At 42.9% G+C, this 23,213-nt stretch overlaps 2 protein-coding genes and 1 long non-coding RNA gene across 16 annotated transcripts in view; 1 reads left to right on the top strand and 2 right to left on the bottom strand.

The window, feature by feature from the left end:
* The window catches only part of Cspp1 (centrosome and spindle pole associated protein 1), a 96,604-nt gene extending 94,020 nt beyond the window's left edge, over window positions 1-2,584 (bottom strand). For 5 of the 12 annotated variants that reach the window (XM_031366825.1, XM_031366829.1, XM_031366833.1 and 2 more), the window contains exon 1: window positions 356-525. The gene's annotated coding sequence lies outside the window, so the exon portion shown is untranslated. Of the gene's footprint in view, window positions 1-355; window positions 526-2,456 lie in introns of those variants that run through there. The other 7 variants (XM_031366830.1, XM_031366834.1, XM_031366827.1 and 4 more) reach the window with 3 other exon arrangements.
* Window positions 492-19,281, top strand: Cops5 (COP9 signalosome subunit 5). 3 transcript variants are annotated; one of them, XM_031366848.1, is made up of 8 exons: window positions 492-606; window positions 5,494-5,728; window positions 6,550-6,678; window positions 7,375-7,440; window positions 8,759-8,844; window positions 12,504-12,615; window positions 16,744-16,892; window positions 19,046-19,281. In XM_031366848.1, the coding sequence occupies exons 2-8, from the start codon at window positions 5,543-5,545 to the stop codon at window positions 19,128-19,130; spliced, it is 813 nt and encodes a 270-aa protein (XP_031222708.1). In that variant the 5' UTR covers window positions 492-606; window positions 5,494-5,542; the 3' UTR covers window positions 19,131-19,281. The 3 variants fall into 3 exon arrangements, with proteins under 3 accessions (XP_031222708.1, XP_031222707.1, XP_031222706.1); XM_031366847.1 differs by lacking the exon at window positions 492-606 and adding an exon at window positions 2,644-2,882; XM_031366846.1 differs by lacking the exon at window positions 492-606 and adding an exon at window positions 2,644-3,134.
* Window positions 9,033-9,813, bottom strand: LOC116088165. Its single transcript, XR_004117794.1, has 2 exons — window positions 9,700-9,813; window positions 9,033-9,419 (listed from the first exon to the last, which is right to left on the bottom strand). It is a non-coding gene; the product is annotated as an uncharacterized LOC116088165 (long non-coding RNA).
* Window positions 19,282-23,213: the final 3,932 nt, after the last annotated feature.

Raw genomic sequence — 23,213 nt, 5'->3', positions numbered from 1 at the left:
GCGCAAGCACTCTGAGGCTCAGCACCGCGAGGCGCCTTGGAAGGGAAGGCGCAGGAGAGCCACCAAGGTCTCCAGAGCCGCCTCTGAAAGCGTCAACGCGTTGTCAGGCAACCGGCGCCCGGAGTCTGCAGCGCGCGTGCAGGGCACTGCCCGCAGCCCAGCAGCCTCGAGACCAGCGCCTGGGACCGAGCCGGGCCACCGCCTCGCGACTCGAACCTCCAACCCTGCCCCCACAACACCCCGGAGCTTTTAGGGTCTGGCCGGCCCGCAGGCTCGAACCCCCGCCCGGCTACGGCGCCAGCGCCCGGCGCCGACTCTTCGCGCAGCCTTCCACACCCGCCACCGACCGACTTACTCCCAGCAAGGAGCCACGCTCCCGGTGGGCTCCACAGTCGCAGGCTCCGGGGACGCGACCAACCCCGGTGCGGACCAACACCACCGCTGGCCCGCTCAGGGCTCCGCCTCCCAGGCCCAGCCCCCGACCGCCCTCCACCAACGGCCAGGCGCGGCCCCGCCCCGCCCCTCGGGCTGCTGGCGGAGGCCGCGCGCGCCCCCTGCAGCCCCGGAGGCCACACAGTGCACTCGCTCCTGCGCCCAGGGATTCCGGTAAAGTGGCCGCTCCCGGGCTTAAATCCCAGCCATCCATGTCCTGGAAGGTCTCGTCACGTAGTGTGGCCGTGAGGAGGCAGTCTGGTCAACTCTCTCTGCCCTGGGCTTTCATTACCATTTTAACATGTTATTCTCTGTATGTTCCGAGTGGCTGTGTATTGTTACCACTTGAAAAGCTTCTCAGAAAGAACTGAAGATACTAATATACTCTAATGCCCCTAGTGTGCCCTAAGTTATACTCTAAGAAGGCTCTTTTGGCCGGGTGGTGGTGGCGCACGCCTTTAATCCCAGCACTTGGGAGGCAGAGGCAGGCGGATTTCTGAGTTCGAGGCCAGCCTGGTCTACAGAGTGAGTTCCAGGACAGCCAGGGCTACGCAGGGGAACCCTGTCTCGGAATAAAAAAAAAAAAAAAGGGCTCTTTTATTTTTGGTTTCGTTATTTTGTCTCAAATAATCCAAGGAGAAAGCCGAGTTCGAGCTCTTGATTTCTCCATTCTCCACCTCCCAAGTACTGGAATTAGAAAAAGAATGTTGCAATGTCCTGGTTTGTTTGGTCCTTGCTGTTTTGTTTGCCCCAGAAACTTGACGTTTTGAGACAGGGTCTCCTGTAGCACAGGCTAACCTCAAATAGCTATTTTTGGAAGGCTTTCCTGTAACTCATCCTCCTGCCCCAACTTCCCAACTGCTGGGTTAAAGGAAGGTGTCACTACATTCCAATTTCCTCCAACTTCTGAATCCAAAATCAAAACCAACAGTTGTGGTGGAGAGTTGACAATTCTTTGGGCTTTAGCTAATTTGTCTGCTGAGCACCTGCATTAGAAGAGGATACACGGGGCTGGTGAGGTGGCTCAGCGGTTAAGAGCAATGACTGCTCTTCTGAAGGTCCTGAGTTCAAATCCCAGCAACCACATGGTGGCTCACAACCACCCATAGTGAAATCTGACGCCCTCTTCTGGAGTATCTGAAGACAGCTACAGTGTACTTACATATAATAATAAATAAATCTTTAAAAAAGAAGAAGAAGAAGAAGATACACACGGGCAGTAGTAGCCCACACCTTTAATCACTCAAGAGGCAAGCGGATCTCTTGAGTTTGAGGACCGCCAGGACTACACAGTGAGTTCTAGAACAGCAAAACCCATCTGGGACGGGGTGTGGGGGATGGATACAACACAAAGCTTACTGGGAAAAACAAAACGTCCATATGAAGCAGCTACAGAGCCTTCGACATCAAAGAGGTGTGCTTTCTAAATACTGTGTGCTCTAAAGCAGAAATGTCTAGAAGTGCATTTCAAGCAATGCTTAACAACTAATATATACCTAAGCCAATGAAAACAGAATGAATGAAAAGCTGGGTCGGGGGAGGTAAAAGATGATGAATTGAAGCTGGAGAAGTCTGTAAGAAACGTGTTACGAAAAAAATTAAATATATTAGAATTAAATAAAATAAACACAAATTTCATGCATGCCTTCAACTTACAGTCTAGTGGACATTTGGGGATGAGAATGTGAGGGAAGAAAACCTAAAAATACGACTGAAACAGATTTCACATTAACTGCTTGAAGGCACAGACTGCCGAGATTGAGCACTAGGACAAACCTTTTTTTAAAAGTAGCGCCTAAGGCTTTCACAGCTCCTAACACTTGTATAAAATGTTACCCTATAAACTCCTCCAATAGTTCATCTTAGCAACCGGTGAGTTTTGCTTGTCACCTCGCAACAGTAGCGAAAACACAAAAGCGAAACGCCAACCACAAACCCCGGAAGCTTTGCACACCACAAATTATCTTAAAAGAGTCAGTCCCATGATCTTCCCCCTCCAAAACCAATAATCCGGAGATACTTACACCTCTGTTTCTTTAGAGACATTTAGTATCCCAAACAATTTATTTCGTTTGAAGCACCTACACTCACACAAACATAGTCCCCCAAACTTAAGCTTCTTCCCACACGCCCACACAATATGGTGGAATCTGAGTCTGCGCAGTGCGCGCCGGGACGGCCGACTCCTTTCTGGCCGGTCAACAGCCCGCCTTCCGGCGCCAAAGGCTGTACCATTCCCACAGCGAGACTTTGCGTCCCTCGCTGTTCGCACGTACGGGTTTCCGAGCCAGCATACTCTCGTTTCATCCGCAAGACTATTCTTAGCCGAGCAGAGTGGTCCCTAAGGAAGCGTTTTCTATGTCGCTGCGCCGCCGCCGCGCCCCGACGCGCGAATGGTCTGGACCAACGTCACCTCCGGTCTCAGGTGTCATGGCTGCCTTGAGAGTCTAGTGAGTGTGCACCCGCGGTGGGGGAAGGTGCAAAGCCCGCACGCTGAGGCCCAGTAGAATAAACTTGCATCTTGGTTGTGGAGGCGACAGCTTCTCCGGTCCCTCGGCCATGGCAGCTTCCGGGAGTGGTATGGCCCAGAAAACCTGGGAACTGGCCAACAACATGCAGGAAGCGCAGAGTATCGATGAAATCTACAAATATGACAAAAAACAACAACAAGAAATCCTGGCGGCGAAACCCTGGACTAAGGAGTGAGGAGGTCCCTGGCGAGACGCAGGGGAGGGACGGGATGGCGGGACTGTGAGAGACCCGCGAGGGGTGGGAGATGAAGGGCGTGGAGAGCTTGGTTTCTGAGGGTCGTCGACCGAATATTGGCCACAGTGGCTTTAGTCTGCCTTATCAGTAGAGCCTTACCTGTCCTCTAGGGCCTGCTTCGATTCCCCTTTTAGAAAGTTTCTTGCCTCCAGGGGGTGTAAAGGGCTGACTTAGGGTGCGACTTTCTCAACATGATTATTTTCGTAAATCTCACACACTCTGCCTGGAATGGCTACTTGCAGTTTGTTTCAGCCTTCAGTAGATCCCAAACTGAAGAGCATGGCTGTTTTCAGAAACCGAATGAGCAGGGCATTGATCTTAAAAAAAAAAAATTTAAAAAGCCATGACTTCTTGGGATGATTTTTTAGCACTTTAGAGACATACCAAATCCTCTTACCAGTTCCCTAATACCTCCTACTACAATTCACCTAAGCCAAGAATTATAAAATAGAGCTTAGAGGCTATTTGCTCCCTAGCCAAATCCATGTATCTTTGATTGATGACAAGTAAAACGATTCTTTAGAGCAAATTGTGTTAAGTAGAGTGAAGAAAAAAAATTACAAAAGGTTGCTGTGTAAACTGTCTCGCTGTTTTCAGCTGTTTTGTTCTGTTGGAAAAGTTGGCTTTAACTGTCAGTACTCTATTTTCAGTGTTTATTGGGTTCTTACTGTGGACTTGGCACGGGCCTGAAGATTTTTGTGTCATTTAATAATCATGACAACCCAGTACTGTATTTTCTTCCCCTTTCTGTAAATAGGAAAATAAGCAAATTCGTTCAGAAACACACCTTACGATCATACTATAGCAATGAACTTAGGTACAATAGACTGAAAATCAAGTCTCATAACTGTCACGTAAACTGTTGACTGGCATTAGGAAGGTAAAGTATGTAAACTTACCTGTAAGATGAAGGTCAGGCATCGCTATTCATGATGTCATGAAGATTAGATAAGGTAATTTATTAAGAAGTTCTGGATGAACCATATGTAATAGGAACATAGTAATCGTTTTCTTTTTCCCAAGTAGATGGAGAAGCCAGTTTTTAAATTTATATCTTGATTTCCAAGATGGTCTCAGTAACTTTGAGAATACCTTTAAAAGCAGATTAATAAGGCTGATAACAGTACCTTAGATCTTAGTGTCTCTGGGGCTAAGCAAAGCACTTACTGTGTACTTTTCATCCTAATAGCTGAAATGCCTATTTATAGATAAGTGATCTAGCATAGATATTAAGTGGCCTTACTCTCTCAGTTAGGGAGTGTCAGTGTAAGATTTAGACCTAAGCAGGTCGATTGCAGGGGCCACATTTGTAGAAATCAAGTCCTCTGGCTTAGTGGGTAAGAATACTTGCTATTAAGCATGCAGACCTGAGTTTGAATCCCCAGCACCTGTGTAAAACCCATGTGTGGATATGTGTGTCTGTAACCTTTTAGCATTGTATTGAAGGAAAGCAGAGGTCTGTAAGCTCGTCAGCCAACCTTTCCAAAGCAGTCAGCTTTCAGTAAGATGCTCTGTCTCAAGAGAATGAAGTAATAACACAGAGGAAAATGAGCTGGGAGTGGTGACACCCACATTAAATCTCAGCAGACGTGGGTGATCAAGTCCCGAGGATAGCCGTGGGTGATCAAGTCCCGAGGATAGCCTGGCCTACTGGACAGCCAGTGCTATACAGAAAAACCATCTTAAAACAAAACGCTGGGCAGTGGTAATACATGCCTTTAATCCCAGCACTAGGGAGGCAGAGGCAGGCAGATTTCTGAGTTCCAGGCCAGCCTGGTCTACAGAGTGAGTTCCAGGATGGCTATGGCTACACAGAGAAACCCTGTCTCAAAAAAACAAAAAAAGAACCAAAACAAAACAAAAGGTAAAGAAGGACCCCTGACAGCCCCTGTCATCTCCACATGCCATCTGGTGGCACACTAATAAACATGTACCACAGATAATAAATAAATAAATTATTTAATTAATAACTCAATAAATTAAGGTCAGAAAGGTAGGCCTAAGAAGGTAATCAGGTATAATAATTCCATGTTGATTGAGAAAAAAGACCTATGGAGTTTGTCAGTATTCCTGCACTTCAACAGTATATTAAAATTTTCAGACTCTTCTACCCAAGTGGCTGAGCTAATGATCGAGAATGTTATTTCCAAGCACTTCATGCTTACTGCTTTCTTTTTCCTTCCACGGTCTAAGCTCCCCTTCCATCACTATCAGTCCCTTCAGAACTTATTTATTTTCACAAAAACTGTATTCTGAAATTGTACATTAAATAACAGCGCGACTTTTGTTTTGTAGTCACCACTACTTTAAATACTGCAAAATCTCAGCGTTGGCTCTACTGAAAATGGTGATGCATGCTAGATCAGGAGGCAACTTGGAAGTGATGGGTTTGATGCTCGGGAAAGTTGATGGTGAGACCATGATCATCATGGACAGTTTCGCTTTGCCTGTAGAGGGCACCGAAACCCGAGTAAATGCTCAGGCTGCTGCGTATGAGTACATGGCTGCATACATAGAAAATGCCAAACAGGTAAAAATACTGTCTCTTAAATTTAAAAACCTCTAAGAGTCTCAAGATCACTTCTGGGTTTCTGAACTTAAAATTGTCCTTTTCACATTAAATTCTATATTTTAAATTGAACAGTTTTTATGTGAAATTTTAAAAGTCTTGTGAGATTTATAATATTAGGTGGGGGGAGAGGGTCCTTCCAAGATACATTTTCATTTTCACTGTCAGTTGTGTTTAAAAAAATAAATAAATGTAGGCTGGAGATTAAGTTAGTGGTAGAGTTGATGCTTGGCATTCATAAGCCCTGAGTTCAATATCTCCAGTACCCCTCAAAGAAAAAAGAAAAAAAACAAGAACAACAACAAATTTAGGAGTTAACTATTCCTGAGTAGAGTGTATCTACTAATGGACTATAATGAACTATGTAGTATGTAAGCCAGCTTGTAAAAACAGCTATCTAGGTCTTTACTTACGTGGAACAAGCTCCAGAATTGTCTCTTCAATTTAAAAACAGAAGTATAGTATGTGGTATGCAGCTCTGCGCAGATATGTTTGTTCATCTACAGAGTCTGTGAGGGTGTATAAGATGTTAGCGTGACACTGTCTGGGCTGAGAAACAGGAGGGAAAAGGCAGAGAAGGGAAGGATACCCTTGCTCTTGTGCCTTGACAGTTTCACACTGTGCACATGTATTGTCTGTTCAGAATTCCTTACCTTCAAAGCAACATATGTTGCACGCTGTTCTTGGACGCTACATAAAACCTGTAAAGGACAGTATTATTTACAGATTTAATCTGAGATTAAACCATACCTCAAGCAAGCTTTTTTTCTTTAATGTGTTAGGTTGGCCGCCTTGAGAATGCAATTGGTTGGTATCATAGCCACCCTGGTTATGGCTGCTGGCTCTCCGGGATTGATGTTAGTACACAGATGCTTAACCAGCAGTTTCAGGAACCTTTTGTAGCCGTGGTGGTAAGTAATAACTGGAGGCTTATTTTGGCTAGGCTGGCTAACCAGCTTACAGACCTTCCTCTTTGCTTTCCTTCCATACAATGCTAAGGTTACGGACATACATATCTGTGCATGGATTTTTACATAGATGCTTTTATTAAGTTCTTCAAGAAGATTTGCTAAAGAAAGAATACTGGAAAACTAAAATAGCATGGTAAAAAAATGAAGCTCTGGTGTTAGCCTACCAAGGGAGTCTTACCCTCGCTGCACCCACACTCTGTCCCATAGGCATTTAATCAGGCTTGGCAGAACTGGAGCAGAAATGGCTGGAACCTGTCTTCTTTTTATGTCGAGAGTGTTTTAAATGCAATCTGGGATTTTTAGGAGGAAACAAACCGTCGTTCATCTATTAAAGGGGGCAAGTATAGGAGGGTAGTTTCTCAGTTAATTCATTTGTTTATTTTGAAGACGTGGCCTTGCCAAGTAGCATGCACAGCGTAAATAAGACTTAAAAATATTCTTTGATGATATAATAAGTCTAATCAATATTTTAACTGAAGTATTCCTATTTCATTGAACTTCTCTAATAATTTTGGTTATCTTCAGATTGTTTGCTACATCAGTGTCCATGTATATGGTGCTGTATTTGTTTGTTTTCGGTTTCTGGTGTTGACTCGGTGAAGCATACAGCTTATGTTGACTATCTATCTCTTGTAGATTGACCCAACCAGAACAATATCTGCAGGAAAAGTGAATCTTGGCGCCTTTAGGACATATCCAAAGGTAATTTGGATGGAGGGGCTAAGAAGGGGTAATGTCATGTAGTGGAGATTAGCCTTGAATTTACTTATGTCTGAAGTAGTAGGATTGCAAATGCGTGTCATCTCAGGGATGATGTGTTCATGAGGACAAGCACTGGCCTACAGGTCAGATGAGGACAGGCACTGGCCTACAGGTCAGATGAGGACAGGCACTGGCCTACAGGTCAGATGAGTACAGGCACTGGCCTACAGGTCAGATGAGTACAGGCACTGGTCTACAGGTCAGGTGAGGACAGGCACTGGTCTACAGGTCAGGTGAGGACAGGCACTGGTCTACAGGTCAGGTGAGGACAGGCACTGGTCTACAGGTCAGGTGAGGACAGGCACTGGTCTACAGGTCAGGTGAGGACAGGCACTGGTCTACAGGTCAGGTGAGGACAGGCACTGGTCTACAGGTCAGGTGAGGACAGGCACTGGCCTACAGGTCAGGTGAGTACAGGCACTGGTCTACAGGTCAGATGAGGACAGGCACTGGTCTACAGGTCAAATGAGAACAAGCACTGGCCTACAGGTCAAATGAGAACAAGCACTGGCCTACAGGTCAGAGGAGACCCCTGGGAGTCAGTCTTCTCCTTCCACCTTGTTTGAGACGGGATCTCTTACTTTTCACTGAGTATAAGCGTGCTGGTTTGTATAGCTGGCTTCTGTGGATTCTATCTCCACTTCTTATCTGACCATAGACAACTGGAAGTATAGTTGTGCACTAACCAGGCCTGTGTTGTGTGACTTCTGGAATCCAAATTTAGCTTCTCACATTTATACACACACAAGCTTTTTTTCTTCTTTTTATTTGTTTTTTTTTTATTATTATTATTATTTCTTTTTTTTTTTCAGTGCAAAAGTATACTAGGCAACTACTTTATCCCTGAGCTATTAGACCTGTGTAATATCTTTTTTAGTGTAGAAGAATTTTCAAATACAAAATTGCAAATTGCTATAGCTCATATCAAACAATAACACATTTATGTTATATATTAATCTTGCCAAACATAGGGTTTTATTTACCAAAAAAAATTTGTGTGCTCGTGGCAACATGACAAGCACTAGATAAACAAGCTAGACTCGTTTCCTTTCCTGAAAGGAGCCTGTAGTCAACAATGGATATGAGCACAAGTCCACAGCAGCAGCGGGCCTTCTGCTCTGCCTCCCTGGTCCTGAAAACTAACAGCTGGTACTAAAGCATTGGTGCCTACTACTTGGCTCTCCTGAATTTGGTCCCATACATAAGAAACTTTGCTTTTTGTTATTGTTAGTTTTCTGTTTTCTTTGTTCTGGTTTAGGGCTACAAGCCTCCTGATGAAGGACCTTCTGAGTACCAGACTATCCCACTTAATAAAATAGAAGACTTTGGTGTGCACTGCAAACAGTGAGTAACTGAGCGGTTGTCAGGCCTCTGGCTGTGGCACAGCGGCAGAGAAGTGGAAGGTTTTAGAATGTCTGAGTGCAAGGGACGCAGACCTTGCCTTCCACTCCAGCAGGGTTTGCCTGCCATGCACAAGTGATGTAAGACTTAGTTACCTTCTATTGCCGTGACAAAACGCCATAACCCAGTTAGCTTATAAGAGAAAGCATTTAATGTGTGACAACTCATGGTTCCAGAGAACTAGTCCATGATGATCTTGATGGAGAGCAGAGCAGCAGGCAGACAAGGGGCTAAAGCAGTAGCTAAGAGCTTATGTCTGATCCACAGAAGAGAGGCAGAGGGATAGAGAGAGGACTAACTGAATGGTAGGGACTTTTGGAACCTAAAACCCACTCTCAGTGACATGCCTTCTCCAACACTGCTGCACCTTCTAATCCTTTGCAAGCTGGTCCACCAACTGGGGACTAAGTATTCAAATATATGAACCTATGGGGCCATTCTAATTCAAACCACTGCATCCTGTAACAAACCAGTGAGGTCTTCAGCAGTAGCATCTTTGATGTGTTAAGCAGTTAGACCTAGATAGAAAATAAAATAAATGTTTTGTTTGTCCTTGTAGTGAATGCCAGGCTTTGAACCCAGAACCTTGTGCATGCTGTAGCACCCCATTACTAACCTACATCCCCCCAACCTTCTGAAATTTTGGTTGGTTTGGTTTGGTTTTAGTTTTTTGAGACAGGGTCTCTCTAGCCCTGGAATTCACTCTGTAGACCATGCTGGCCTCTAACTCCCAGAGATCTGTCTGCCTCTGCCTCCTGAGTGCTAGAGTTAAAGGGGCGTGCCACCACACCCACATACCTGCCTATTACTGTCTTAGACAGGTTTTCATATAGCAGGGCTGGTCTTGAACTGATTTTTCGACCTCCTGAGTACACACAGCTCCTTATTTATGAGTCTTAGCTTTATTAACACTCAGGTTACGTGGAATGAACTTGTAGCACAGTCAGGCCTTTGTGCATAATAAAGATGTGTTCCAAAAGAATTCTGTATAAACAGAATCACTAACAACATAGAAACATGATTCCTTTAATGTCAGAACTTTAAAGTCTCAATACCTGCATTAACCTTTCACTCCTAAAGTTGAGCCCCACCTCATGCATACCTTCCTAAATGTCTGCTTTGTGTATAATAATAAATACTGAGGTTTGAGTAATAACTATAGCATTGTTTATTTGTACGCATGTATACAAGTCTGTGGGCTCATTTACCATGGTCAGAAGAAAATATACAAGAGTCAGTTCCTTTCTTTGATCGTGTGGGTTCTGGGAATCGTCAGGACATAGTCTCAGGACTGGACTCTACTCTTACTTCTATGCAGCTTCATGTTAGTTTTCCATTACTGTGGCAGAATACCTGGGATCATTTCCAAGAATGAAAGTTTTATTTCCTCAGTTTTGAGTTTCAGGCTTCAGTCAGTTTTGGTCCAATTGTTTCTAATTCTACATCACAGTGAGAGCATGTTAAAATGAAAGGTTCTCACTTTATGGTGGCTGGGAAGTGGAGCCAGTTAATGAGCCTTTCAGGAAGCTGGTGTGCCTAATCGCCTCACTTCCTTCCACTGGGTCCCACTGCCTAAAGTTTCATCCACCTCCATTGTCTCTGTGGCTCAAGTGCTCAAAACATGGCCTTTGGAAGACACCAGATCCACAGAACAGCACTCATTAGACCTCTCGTTCTGCTTGCTTGTCCATTGAACACACAGTAAATCAGAACATAGGTATAGCACTAAAGATAAAGGCAATGCTTAAAGAAATGCCCCTCTTGTCCTCATGTGTGTCTTCTTTTTTGAGCTAGGGTTTCTCTGTAGACCTGTCTGTCCTGGAACACACTCTGTAGACCAGGGAGGCTTCAACCTCAGAGATCCATCTGCCTGCTTTGGCTTCCCAGGTGCTGGGATGAGCCACCTTCACCTGGCTTGACATGCACATATATCTTCAAAGGCCTTCACTTCATTCCGATGTCAGCATTTTTTTCAGCATTTATTTATTTTTATTCCATGCGCATTGGTTTTGCCTGCATATATGTACATCTGTGCAAGGGTGTTGGATGCTCTGGAACTGTAGTTACAGGCAAGTGTGAGTTGCCATGTTGGGTGCTGGGAATTGAACCCGGGCCCTCTGGAAGAGCAGCCAGTGCTCTCAACCACTGAGCCATCTTGCCAGCCTCTAAAGTCAATTTCTTATCCTCACTGCTGAACCTTGATCAAGAACCACATTGTGCCCACCTTTCTTTATCTTCAACTTGGCCTGAGGGAAGTGGCCCCAGTGATGGAGCCTTTTTCTCTTCTTGTCTGCCTGCTCCATGGGCTTCCCTTTCTGGATACCCATCCTCAGTTTCTCTTAACACCCAGATGTACTACCACAGCTGATTTCTGAATCTCTCCTCTCCTGTATCACTGCTCTGCACCGATACCTTCTATGAGTCCCAAGAAACTAGAGGATAAAGGTTACATTTCTTAGCTTTTAATAAAATAAGTTCTTTCCACAAATGAGACCACAACATAGCTTTCTGTGTTTTCCTCACATAACTCTGCTCTTGCTAATTTTACACCCAAAGGATGTACTTTTATGTATGTGTGTATGCCATGGCACAGGTATGAAGACAGACAGCAGGACAACTTCTATGAGATCCGATCTTTCTTTCTACCTTTATGTCTTTACTGGAGTTACTGAGGTCCAACTCGGGTCTCCAGACTTTGCACAGCAAATGCTATTACTATTACTGGCTGAGCCACCTCACCAGCCCATTAAAGACTTTTACAAGCATTACATTGGAGCTTCTCAGACAGTTTGAGCTCCAAATGACCAGTTGAGTTCTTCTCTTAAGAACTTGTTATTGGCCAGGCAGTGGTGGCACACACCTTTAATCCCAGCACTTAGGAGGCAGAGGCAGAGGCAGGCAGATTTCTGAGTTCAAGGCCAGCCTGGTCTACAGAATGAGTTTCAGGACAGCCAGGGCTATACAGAGAAACCCTGTCTCAAAAAACCAAAAAAAGAAAAGAAAAGAAAAGAAAAGAACTTGTTATCAGGCTGGAGAGATGGCTCAGTGATTGAGAGCACTGACTGTCCTACTGATGCGACAGTGTACATATAAAGGAGCCACCACCCCTATATTATAGATCAACAAGTTCCTTTTTATTTTTTAAAGATTTATTTATTCTTACTTATATGGGTACACTGTAGCTGTCTCCAGATACACCTGAAGAGGGCATCAGGTCCCATTACAGACACCATCTGAAAGCCACCTTGTGGTTGCTGGGAATTGAACTCAGTACCTCAGCTCATTTAGCTCAGCCTGTTGTTAGAGAGAATTGGTAAGCTTAGTAACAGGTCGATAATCACATGTCATTTAGGAATTCCAATTGCCACTAACTTCTTCGAAAATTTGGGGCACTATAAAAGCAAAAAAAAATATGTATATAAAACAAGAAAGGCTAGTAGACAGATTTAGAGCCATACCACTTAAAGACAAAGGAAACACTATATTTAGCTGTTGTTCAACTATATGACTATAAAACATAATTTTGCTGAAGTGTTGGGAAAACTTCTGTCCAGTATAACTGCACTTTTTTCACCTGCCAAACGTATGCTCTTGTCTTGTAGATACTATGCCTTAGAAGTCTCCTATTTCAAATCCTCTCTGGATCGTAAACTCCTTGAGCTTCTGTGGAATAAGTACTGGGTGAATACTCTGAGCTCCTCTAGCTTGCTTACTGTAAGTACTGAACTTGTCTCCTTTGAATTGTGTTTGACTCTGAAGCCTAAGTTGACGCATGCTCAGCTCAAACATGAAGGCCAAAGGCCAGCTCAGCAGTGTCAGTTCTCTCCTTGTGGATAGACCCCAGTGATCAAACTCAGGTCGTCAGTCTGAGCAGCAAGCTCCTTCACACGCTGAGCCGTCTTCCTGGCCCTGGCTTCAGGGGCCTGAGTGTAGGGATCACAGGCAAGTGCTATTATACCTGACTACTTTCATTTATAGCCAAGCTACAAAAACTGTTTGATATTTGAAATTCATTTCAAAGAAAGGCATAATTTCAAGGCTGGAGCAAGGTTCTCTCCCGAGCTAGATGAGGATGCTAGGCACTCCAAATATAGGGAGATGTGCTTGGGCCTTAAAGAGGTTCATATAGGAAGACTGTTTTTGTTGCCTCAGATAACAGGTAGGTCTCTGACGCTCTAGCCCAGGGGGTCAAGACCCTCACAGGAATCATGTATCAGATATTTGCATTACAATTCATAACAATAGCAAAATTACAGTTATAAAGTAGCAATGAAATAATTTATGGGTGGGGGTCACCACAGCATGTAGACTGTATTAAAGGCTCACAGTGTCAGGTAAACTGAGACCCAGCAGTCTAGTTAGAAATGACAGGATACCAAACAAAGGAAACCAAAATGTTCCTCAAGCAAGTGCAGGTTCTCCTTCAGGAAATGCTGTGCAGTGCCACCGCTGTCTCTGAGCTCTGCATGCTTCACATTCAGGCTTCACAGGAAAGCACATGGCAGCTCTAGCTTCTCATCTCATGGTGTTCAGCAGACAAAAATCAACATGCACGTCCCTGCATATTCTCAGGCAGTGTCTCTGTGCTTGATAGGCTTTGCTTAGGTTGCATGCTCGTCCTTAAGATGTGCTGTGGTGGGCCATGGCTTAAGAATTTGGTGAGTGCTTAGGCCGAGGCAAAGGGCTTGCTGCTGGGCTTGAGTAGGAACAGCTGTTTCAGGGTCATGGGGACTAAGATGTAGAAAGAGGTCCTGAAAGAAATCTGAAGATCATTACAAATCCCAAACAAAGAAAAGCATTAACTCAATAGTTCCCAATACATCATCAAAATCTAATGTTATTGTTATTATTAATAATAATGGATATATATTTAATAGTTTTATATTTAGAACTTAGCAATTTTATTGTTGTTTTTACTTTCTGATAAAAAAAAAGTCTACTTCATGTAATACAGTATAATTTGAAATAAATGGGGTTTGAAAAATCTGAGACTGCTACTAGTCCTTGGTGACCTTCAGACGTGGTCTGTCCCCTCTGCTCCAGACTAGCCTTATAGTTTGCTACATAGCCAGGGATGGCCCTGAAATTTTGTATCCACCCTCGTAGTGCTAAGATTGTAGGCATGTGCCATCACATCCAGCTGTAGTGGCTAGGCCTTTCTGTGGTGTAAATTGGTGGCAGTGGCACTAGATGTTTCACTACATATACTACAACTGAAAACCGCCTGCCTTGATAATGATTGCTAGCGTTTTGTCTGAGGCATTATATTCTTGAAAGGACTCACTTGAGCCTGTTTATTAATGTCTTAAATGAAACTTTGACACGGTTTGTGTTCTACTTATTAGAAGTAGCAGCATTAAAAAGAGCAAGTTGGGCACCTATCTGTAATGCCAGTCTTTGGGACTTGAGAAGTTTCGTCAAGAGAATTGGGAGTTCCAGGTCTTACTTAGCACACAATAAGCTTGAGGCCAGCCTGAGCCACATAGGACCATCTTTTTTAAATGAAAATAAAGGAGAAGCACAATCACAATAGCAAATATTATGTATCCCATGATCCCATGTGCCAAGCACTGCAAAGTGGCCAAGTGTATGTTGCCTTAGAGACAAGTATATTTTCAGTCAGAAGTGACACCTGGTGGCAAGGAAAGAATATGCTAGGACAACAGCAATAGAAGCAGGCAGAGGACCTACTCGGCCCTATGACTGCCTGTCCTGTTCCAGCATTGTAATTCTTCCCAAGTCTCAAATACCTTCACCGGCTGAGCTGCCTCACCAGCCTGCGACAAGGCCTTGCCTTATGTATAGTCATGACTGGTCCAGAATTCACACTATAGCTGAGATTACACTTAGAGTTGCTAGAGCTATAAATCTACAGAACAAATGGCTCAGTAAGTTAAGGCACTCACCACAAAGTTTGGTGACATGTTATCCTTAGAATCCATTTGGTAGAATGAGAGAATTGACTCCTGCAGATTTTCCTCTGACCACATGTATGCTGTGGCACATACATACACAAAAACATACAGAGAGAATAAATAAATAAATGCAATTAAGTAAAAAAATTTTAGTTGGGTGGTAGTAGCAGCACATGCCTTTAATCCCAGCGCTGGGGAGTCAGAGGCAGGCAGATCTCTGAGTTCTTGACCAGCCTAGTCTACAGATCAAGTTCCAGGATAGCCTAGGCTACACAGAGAAACCTGTCTCGGGAAAAAAACCAAAAGAAATGTTTAAGATTACAACTTGTCTTCTTGTGTCTGCATTTCAAAGATTATAAAGTGGTTTTTTTAAGCCTAAAAGTTAAAAAAACAATGCAACAACCTTTTTAAAATATTACAATTAGCAAGGCATAGGGGTATACACTTGTAATCTATCATAGCTACTTAGTGAGTGAGAGCCTAAGCTATTTGATACTTTGTCTCAAAACAAATAAAATAAGAATAGTTGTGGTGGTGGCAACACGCCTTTAATCCTAGCACTTGGGAGGCAGAGGCAGGCGGATTTCTGAGTTCCAGGACAGCCAGGGCTACACAGAGATACCCTGTCTCGAAAAAACCAAAAAAAATAAAAAAAAAAAAAAAGAATAGTTAAACCTGGGGATTCAATCTGGTGGTAGAATGTGCTTGTGCAGACTATAGATGTAAGCTCCAGCACCACAGTTGACACAGATATAGGGAGATAGGCTGTTAAATGTATGTATTAGGGGCTGGTGAGATGGCTCAGCGGGGAAGAGCACTGACTGCTCTTCGGAAGGTCATGAGTTCAAATCCCAGCAACCACATGGTGGCTCACAACCACTTGTAATGAGATCTGACGGCTTATTCTGGTGCGTCTGAAGACAGCTACAGTGTATTTACATATAATAAATAAATAAATCTTTTAAAAAAAGTATGTATTAAACCTTTAATATTTTTCAATTTGTAAAATATCTAATATGTAATATTAAAGAAAAGTGTCTGCATAATAGTATTCTCAAATGTAGGTGTAAACAAGGGCAAAGAGCAGTACTCTAATACGTACTACTAGATACTAGCAACCTTTCTAAGGTGTCTCGGACCGTCCTAAGAGCTTTACACACATGGCTCATTTTATTTTCAGAACCGCTGTAAGGTGGCAATGACTGTTGCCCTCTTCTACTTTCAGAAGAGGTCAGGAGGCATGGTTCAGGTTCCCAGCTCACCTCCAGCAGGCTAGTCCCTTTACTCACACGGACTTTCCTCAAAGCCTTCATGATAGCAAATACTTAATTTAAACAAAGGAGAAAATTCCACATTCAATCTTGAAATTATTTTTAAAAAAATCTACAGTTGAATTAATGTATTTAGGAACAGTTTTTACAGCTCTGACCTAAATTCTTCACAGTCTATCTATTCCATCTGTACATGGGTCTTATTTATAAATAAAATGTTAATTTGCATAAAAATCAGTGCATTTTTACCCAGACATGATAGCACATGTCTTTATTCCTAGCACTCAGAAGGCAGAGGCAGGCAGATCTCTTTAAGTTCAAGGCCAGCCTGGCCTATATAGCAAGCTCCAGGCCAACTGGGACTACATAGTGAAACCCTGTCTCAAAAAATTTTGTGTGTGTGTGTGTGTGTGTGTGTGTGTGTATGTGTGTGTATGTGCGTGCACGTGCATATGTGTACAGAATGTGTATATACCTGTAGTTCCAGCTGTACAGGAGAGTAAGACCAAGTTGGGGAACTAGCAGAACAACTGTAGTGGAGGACCTGTTTATATGTACATGGTCCCTGAAAGCACTCTCAGCTGTGGAGGAAAACAGTTTTTATTTTTTATGGTAACCTTGTGTAGTACAATGACACAGCCCTACTTTCTCCACAGAATGCAGACTATACCACAGGCCAGGTGTTTGATTTGTCTGAGAAGTTAGAGCAGTCGGAAGCCCAGCTGGGACGTGGCAGTTTCATGTTGGGCTTAGAAACACATGACCGCAAGTCAGAAGACAAACTTGCCAAAGCTACTAGAGACAGGTAAGGCTGCATGTGCAGGGCCCCTGCCCTGACTGTCTCAGAATTTACCGATAGTAGATTCTGATTGCTTATGGTATACTTTAGTACACCTTAGTTTGATGTCTGAATATTATTTGTTTGGCGCTTTTAAAAAGTCACATGTAAATTTTAAATTCACACTTTGAAATTTTAGGGGACGTTAGGCAAAAGAGAAAGTTCAACTCACAGATCTAGGAATATCATAGAAAATGCCACGTCACCCTTTACCAGTTTAGCCACAGGTATACAAGGAAAGTTGGTCCCTGATCTTTTTAGCAGGGATGGGGATGGGGGAGGCTTACAAAGGCTGGGGGATTAAGATTAAATTAAGATTTCTTTAATTTGCCAAATTTCAGATTCCAGAGTATCATGGATTAGATTTTCTCTCTTAGCTCTTTGGGCTACAATTACTCTTTCTGCAGTACTTTATTATCCCATGTCTTACTTCCTAAGTATTTCCTTGGGATGTGATCTCTGATAACTTAGATGTGGCCTTCTGATGCATATACCAAACGGGATTTAAAAACTAAGATTTACTGCTACAAAAACTTGAGTTTCAATATAATATAGGCAGGAGGAAGAGAGAACATTTGGACCGCTGAAAGCTGACCCGTTCCTATCAGCTTCAACATTGTTGCGTAAGGCTTTAGGGGCTGGCTCTTTCTTTGGCCCGCCAGCCCATTTCCACTCATGGCGGTGATGTTTTCCCTCTTTTCATAAGCCGTCTGTTTCTATTCCTTGCCAAACTTGAAACAAATGACTTTCCTCCATCTCCTCCTGGCACATGCCAGGATTTCCACCTATAGTATGTTTTTCTCTTAAACTCCAATAAAATTGTCTTTGAGCATTTTTTTAAAAGTGGGGGAGAAACAAATTGTTCCATAGGAAGAAAGGTGGAGGAATGTATCTTGATAGCCGGAGTCATCTTCCGGTACAGAGACTTCTGGGGTGAGGCGGAGCTCGCTCTCACCTGCCACGCACAGGGCTCTGCTTCCATCCCTAGCACCACGCACAGGGCTCTGCTTCCATCCCTAGCACCACGCACAGGGCTCTGCTTCCATCCCCTGCCACGCACAGGGCTCTGCTTCCATCCCCTGCCATGCACAGGGCTCTGCTTCCATCCCTAGCACCACGCACAGGGCTCTGCTTCCATCCTTAGCACCACAACCAAAACAAGAAACAAACATCTCATTGGCTTTCAGAAAGTAGAATGGCCCAAGTGAGTCGATTGTTTTACCTACCTTTTTGTCTAGAATTGATGTTTTATCTATATTCGCTTTCAGTGCTGAGCATGGCACGTGGATTGGGTCTTCATATTGGTTTTTGTTCATTTTATTGTTTTCTTTTTCCTCAGAGGATTTCTTCACTTTTATTTACAAAAAAAAAAAAAAAAAAAGTAGGGCAATAAAGGATAGTAGTGAAAATAGAAAACATCTTCCTGTTTACTGTAAGAAAAAGTTAACTTTTCTTATAGTGATGGAGCTTTGTCATTTTTATCATTTCTGAAAACTCCTTCACCAGTGACCTGCCTTTAAACTCTCTAGAGGATATTTACAATTATTTCAAAAAACAGAATCCTTTAAAAAAAATTTTTAGGTTATTCTGAAGAATAACAGAATTTAAAAATTCTTTTACATATATGTGTGGCATGCATGTGCTGTGTGTTTGTTTCTGTATGTGCACTTCCAGCATATGGAGTTCACAAGATAGCTTGTGGGGTCTGTTCTCCTTCTACCTCATGGACCGAACTCAGGTGGCCCAACTGAGCCATCTCACCAGCCCCAGTAATAATATTTTTTAGTATGCTTCAGGAATTAGTATATAATTTTTGAATAATACTTACAGATTCATAATGAATGTGTAGTTTTAGTTGCCCTCAAAACAGAATTTTTCCCAAAGTCAGAGTAGCAAAATTAAGTTATGAATTTTATAAAAGTTAACATAGTTATTTTATGAAGGGGCTAGTTTAATAAGACACATAACAGGCAAAGCAGAAAATCAAGGGGAAAAAATGGTGTGATTTGAAGAGTGTGAGTAGAATGGAGTCACTCTTGAGCAGTCGGGAATGAGCGTGATGGGAGGAACATGCTAGAAGCAGCTTTCGGTTTGTAACATTGTGTGTTTCTTCTTTCCAGCTGTAAAACCACCATAGAAGCCATCCATGGACTGATGTCTCAGGTTATTAAGGATAAACTGTTTAATCAAATTAACGTTGCTTAGTTACCACTGAGTACTTTTCCTCAAGGCTGGTATGTGGAAGGAAAAGAAGCTCAAGTAACACTTTTAACCCAGTTACCAAAACTCAGATTAGAAGACTAAGGTGCTGTGTGATGTCCTGAGTACTAGCACTGTAATAAAACTATCACATGGAGTTGTCCTCTGTGGTTCTGTGGGTGGGGTTGCCTTTGGTGCTCTTGTTTATGGGAGGAAAAAGACTTCCTAGACCTATTGTGTTCAAATCCTGCCTATCAAAGTAAGCAAAGAATCTTAGCATTTAATCACACCATGGTCACAAACTTTTCACTTTTTCTTGTACCTTCTCTTGACAGTCTATTAGTAAAAATGTAATTTAACTTAAAATAAAATAGCATCTGACTGCAGAGCCCTGACTGGCCTGAGTCTCACTATGTAGCCCAGGTTGGCCTCAAACTCACAGCTCAGTCAGCCTCTCCAATGCAGGCATTACAGGCTCACAATATCACTCCTGGGTTAACATTTTTATATCCCTATGAAATAACACCAAGACCTATCATGCTTTATTTTCCTGAAAACCACAAAAACTTACTAGAGACAACCAAGCATGCAGTATCTAGCAGTTCAAATATTCACTGAGTGCCTTTCCCTGACTAAGGGCAAGAGCACTTTCTAGAGCTCCGTTAGCAGGCTAGGCGTGCCAGCATCTGGTCAGAGCTTAGTGAAGGCTAAAAGTAAGCTGCTCTGGAGAGAGACTGTGGCAGGGAACTCTCGGGGAAGAATTCTTGTTCTAGAGGGATTAGTAAGGTAGGCCTGCAGGTCAACTTGAAGGACAATAGGTCTAGCCAGAAAAGAGGGACTGGGAGGGTGGTCACTATTACTGCGAAGGGGTACAACAGTGAAGTGTGTTTCTGTCAGACTTCAGATTGTCCAGTTGCACTTGGAAAGTACCCAGGGGGTACACAAGAGGTGGAACAAGAGTAGCTCTGCCCCAGGGCCCCACGGAGCCGATCCTGGCAGCACTGAGACATCTGAACAGCAGAAATGTACAGCATTGTCTTCTCTAAGAGCACTGTAGAGACCGGTAAAGGCTGCATGAGAAGCCATGGAGAAGAAATGGAGTAGAACCATGTGGTTTTAAATAGGCAGGAGGATGGGCCTGCAGACACAGAATTATTTGAAGAAACAAACTGTAAAAGGAAACCTTTCAAAGGGACTTAAGAGGCCAGTGAGATGGCTCAGTGGTAAAGGTCTGGCCAACTGAGATGGACCCACATAAGGCAGTGAGTCAGTTTCACAAGTTGTCCTCCAACCGCTTCTTCTCTTGCACCAACAAAACATCATGACCAAGGCAACTCAAAAAAAAAGTTTAAGAGCCAGAGTCTGTGATGGTAGCAGGGAACCACAGAGAGCTCGTACAACCTTGGTTTTTTTACATTCTTATATGGAAAAATACATTCTTTTCTCACATCCTGATTATGGTTTCCCCTTGCCTTACTCCTTTCAGTTCCTCCGTACCTCCTTTACCATCCAGATCCACTCTTTTTCTGCCTCTCATTAGAAAAGAACAGGCTTCTAAGAGATAACCAAACATGGCAAAGTATAAGATTTCTTTTAAAAATCACATTGAAGTTGGACAACACAAACAGAAGAGCCCAAGAGAAGGTATAAGAATCAGAGGCCCACTCTTGCATATACTCAGGAGTCCCGTGAAAACACTAAACTGGAAGCCATAATATATATACAGAGGATCTGTGCAGGCCCTGTCATTAGGAATCATGTTGTCACTATGTTTTGTTTCTTTTTTAGACCAGTGGTATTTGGGTTTTTACCACAGATTCCTAGACTATCTAGTCTCTAGTTCTTGGTCACCCAAGCAATATCATGTATGGGTTCCATCTTGTGAAGTGGGCCTTAAGTCAAATCAGAAGTTAGTTGGTCACTCCCACAAGCTTTGTGCCACTATTGCCATATCATATCTTGCAGGCAGGACACTGTCAATCTAAGGGTTTGTGGCTGCCTTGATGTTTATGGTTTTCTTGGTAACCTGCAGAGTGCCTTCCTGTACCAAAGATGCAGGAACATACTAAGACATAGGGAGCTTTGCCTGAAAGATGTGACCAGATGTAAGCATGGTACCTGAGCACAGGTAACCAGCCATGTGGCAGAATGTAGGCTAGAATAAATGGGATATTCTAAGTTATACCTAATCAGAGTAGAACCTAGCCATATGACAATGTATTTATAAGTATGTCCTGAGTCCAAGTCTTATTTCTGGGAGTATGAGACTGGGAGGAAGAACCAGGGCCTTACTTCAACATTATACATCAAAAATTTGTATTTAGTAACACAATTTCAGCCCCATGGGTACTATGTTGAGTCACCCTGCTAAGAGCACTGACAGGCTGCTTGAGGTTTCTCACATGAACACAACAGCCAGTGAGATGACTCATCTATAATAGAGTTCGATGTCAAGTTTTCTGACCTGAGTTTGAGCCACAGGACCACACACGATGGATGTACAGAACCCATTCCTCCTATTCCTGAGTGGTGCCTTCTTACCTATGCACACAATGCATATACACACACACCTTGAGATGTAGACACACACAGATAAGTATAACATTTTTCGGCTGGCGAGATGGTTCTGCAGGTAAGAGCACTGACTGCTCTTCCAGAGGTCCTGAGTTCAAATCCCAGCAACCACATGGTGGCTCACAACCACCCATAATGAGATCTGATGCCCTCTTCTGGTGTGTCAGAAGACAGCTACAGTGTACTTATGTATAATAATAATGTAAAAAAAAAAAAAGTATAACATTTTTCTTTAACATTTTGATACAAAAGAACAAGGAGATGACATTACCATGACTCAAAGATAACTACCACAAGGTTTCTTTCGTGTACATCTACTTACATGTATGAATATCTAACTATATAGACATCAGTTGTGGCATGAAAGTTAAAAGTTTGGAAAGGAGAAGGAGCTAGAAGAAGGTAAGTCGTAAGCATGATCAATGTGTGTTATACTCAATGAAATCCTTCAGTGTACAACAAATACATACTAAAGATACTTTAAAAAAACATTTATATGCCAAGACTTAAATACAGTTTTGACATTTAGCTTTATACTGGTAACCTAATCAATGAGGCTAGCTATAAGATTGAAAATGTCTGTGCTTAAACAGTACCAGGAACAGGAAGCTTGCCGATAATTACTGGATTTTTTTTAAAAGAGGTTTCAGTGTAGCAATCACTAGACCTTGCCTAGTAACAAAAAGAAAACAGAAATAACTTGTCTACTACTGTCTTAGACGGGGTTACATTAGACTTCCTGGCAGGGTTCTCACCTCTGTCCTCCACATGTTGACCTAAACCTCAAATTAATTTCCCTGACACTGGCTACCTATGTATGGTACAACTTGGGAGTAGAGGAGTCATTCATCAGGGTCAGAATAAGTTGCTGACTTCACTCTGATTGCTTCCATCAGCCATGTTTTGAAGCCTATCTCTAAGGCTTTCTGGTTTTTGTTGTTGGGGTTTGTTGGTTAGTGATATTGGTGGGTTTTGGTTTAGTTTGGTTTGATTGGTTTTGGTTTTTGGTTTTTTGGTTTGGTTTGGTTTTGGTGGGGTGAACTGAGTTCTCTTTGGTTGGAATTTGTCTTTGTTTTTTAAGTAGGTTTTTACTTTGAAGCCCAGGCTGCTTTAAAACTCACACCTGCCTAGCCATGGAAATATTCAAGTTACCAACATGTACCATCATGCCCTAGATGTATAAGGGGTTTTCTCTTTCTTCCTTTCTTTCTTTCTTTCTTTTTTATTTTTTTGGGGGGAAAGGGGGGCGTGGTTCGAGACAGGGTTTCTCTGTGTATCCCTGGCTGTCCTGGAACTCACTCTGTAGACCAAGCTGGCCTCGAACTCCGAAATCCACCTGCCTCTGCCTCCCAAGTGCTGGGATTAAAGGCGTACGCCACCACTGCCTGGCTGATTTATTTATTTTTATTTATATGAATATACTGTAGCTGTTATTAGACACACCAGAAGAAGGCATCAGACCCCATTATAGATGGTTGTGAGCCACCATATGGTTGCTGGGACTTGAACTCAAGG

The sequence above is a fragment of the Mastomys coucha genome, unplaced genomic scaffold (assembly GCF_008632895.1).
Source record: "Mastomys coucha isolate ucsf_1 unplaced genomic scaffold, UCSF_Mcou_1 pScaffold14, whole genome shotgun sequence".
Lineage (NCBI taxonomy): Eukaryota > Metazoa > Chordata > Mammalia > Rodentia > Muridae > Mastomys > Mastomys coucha.
Note: the sequence above shows the minus strand (reverse complement) of the source record. Positions and strands in the feature narration are given on the sequence as shown.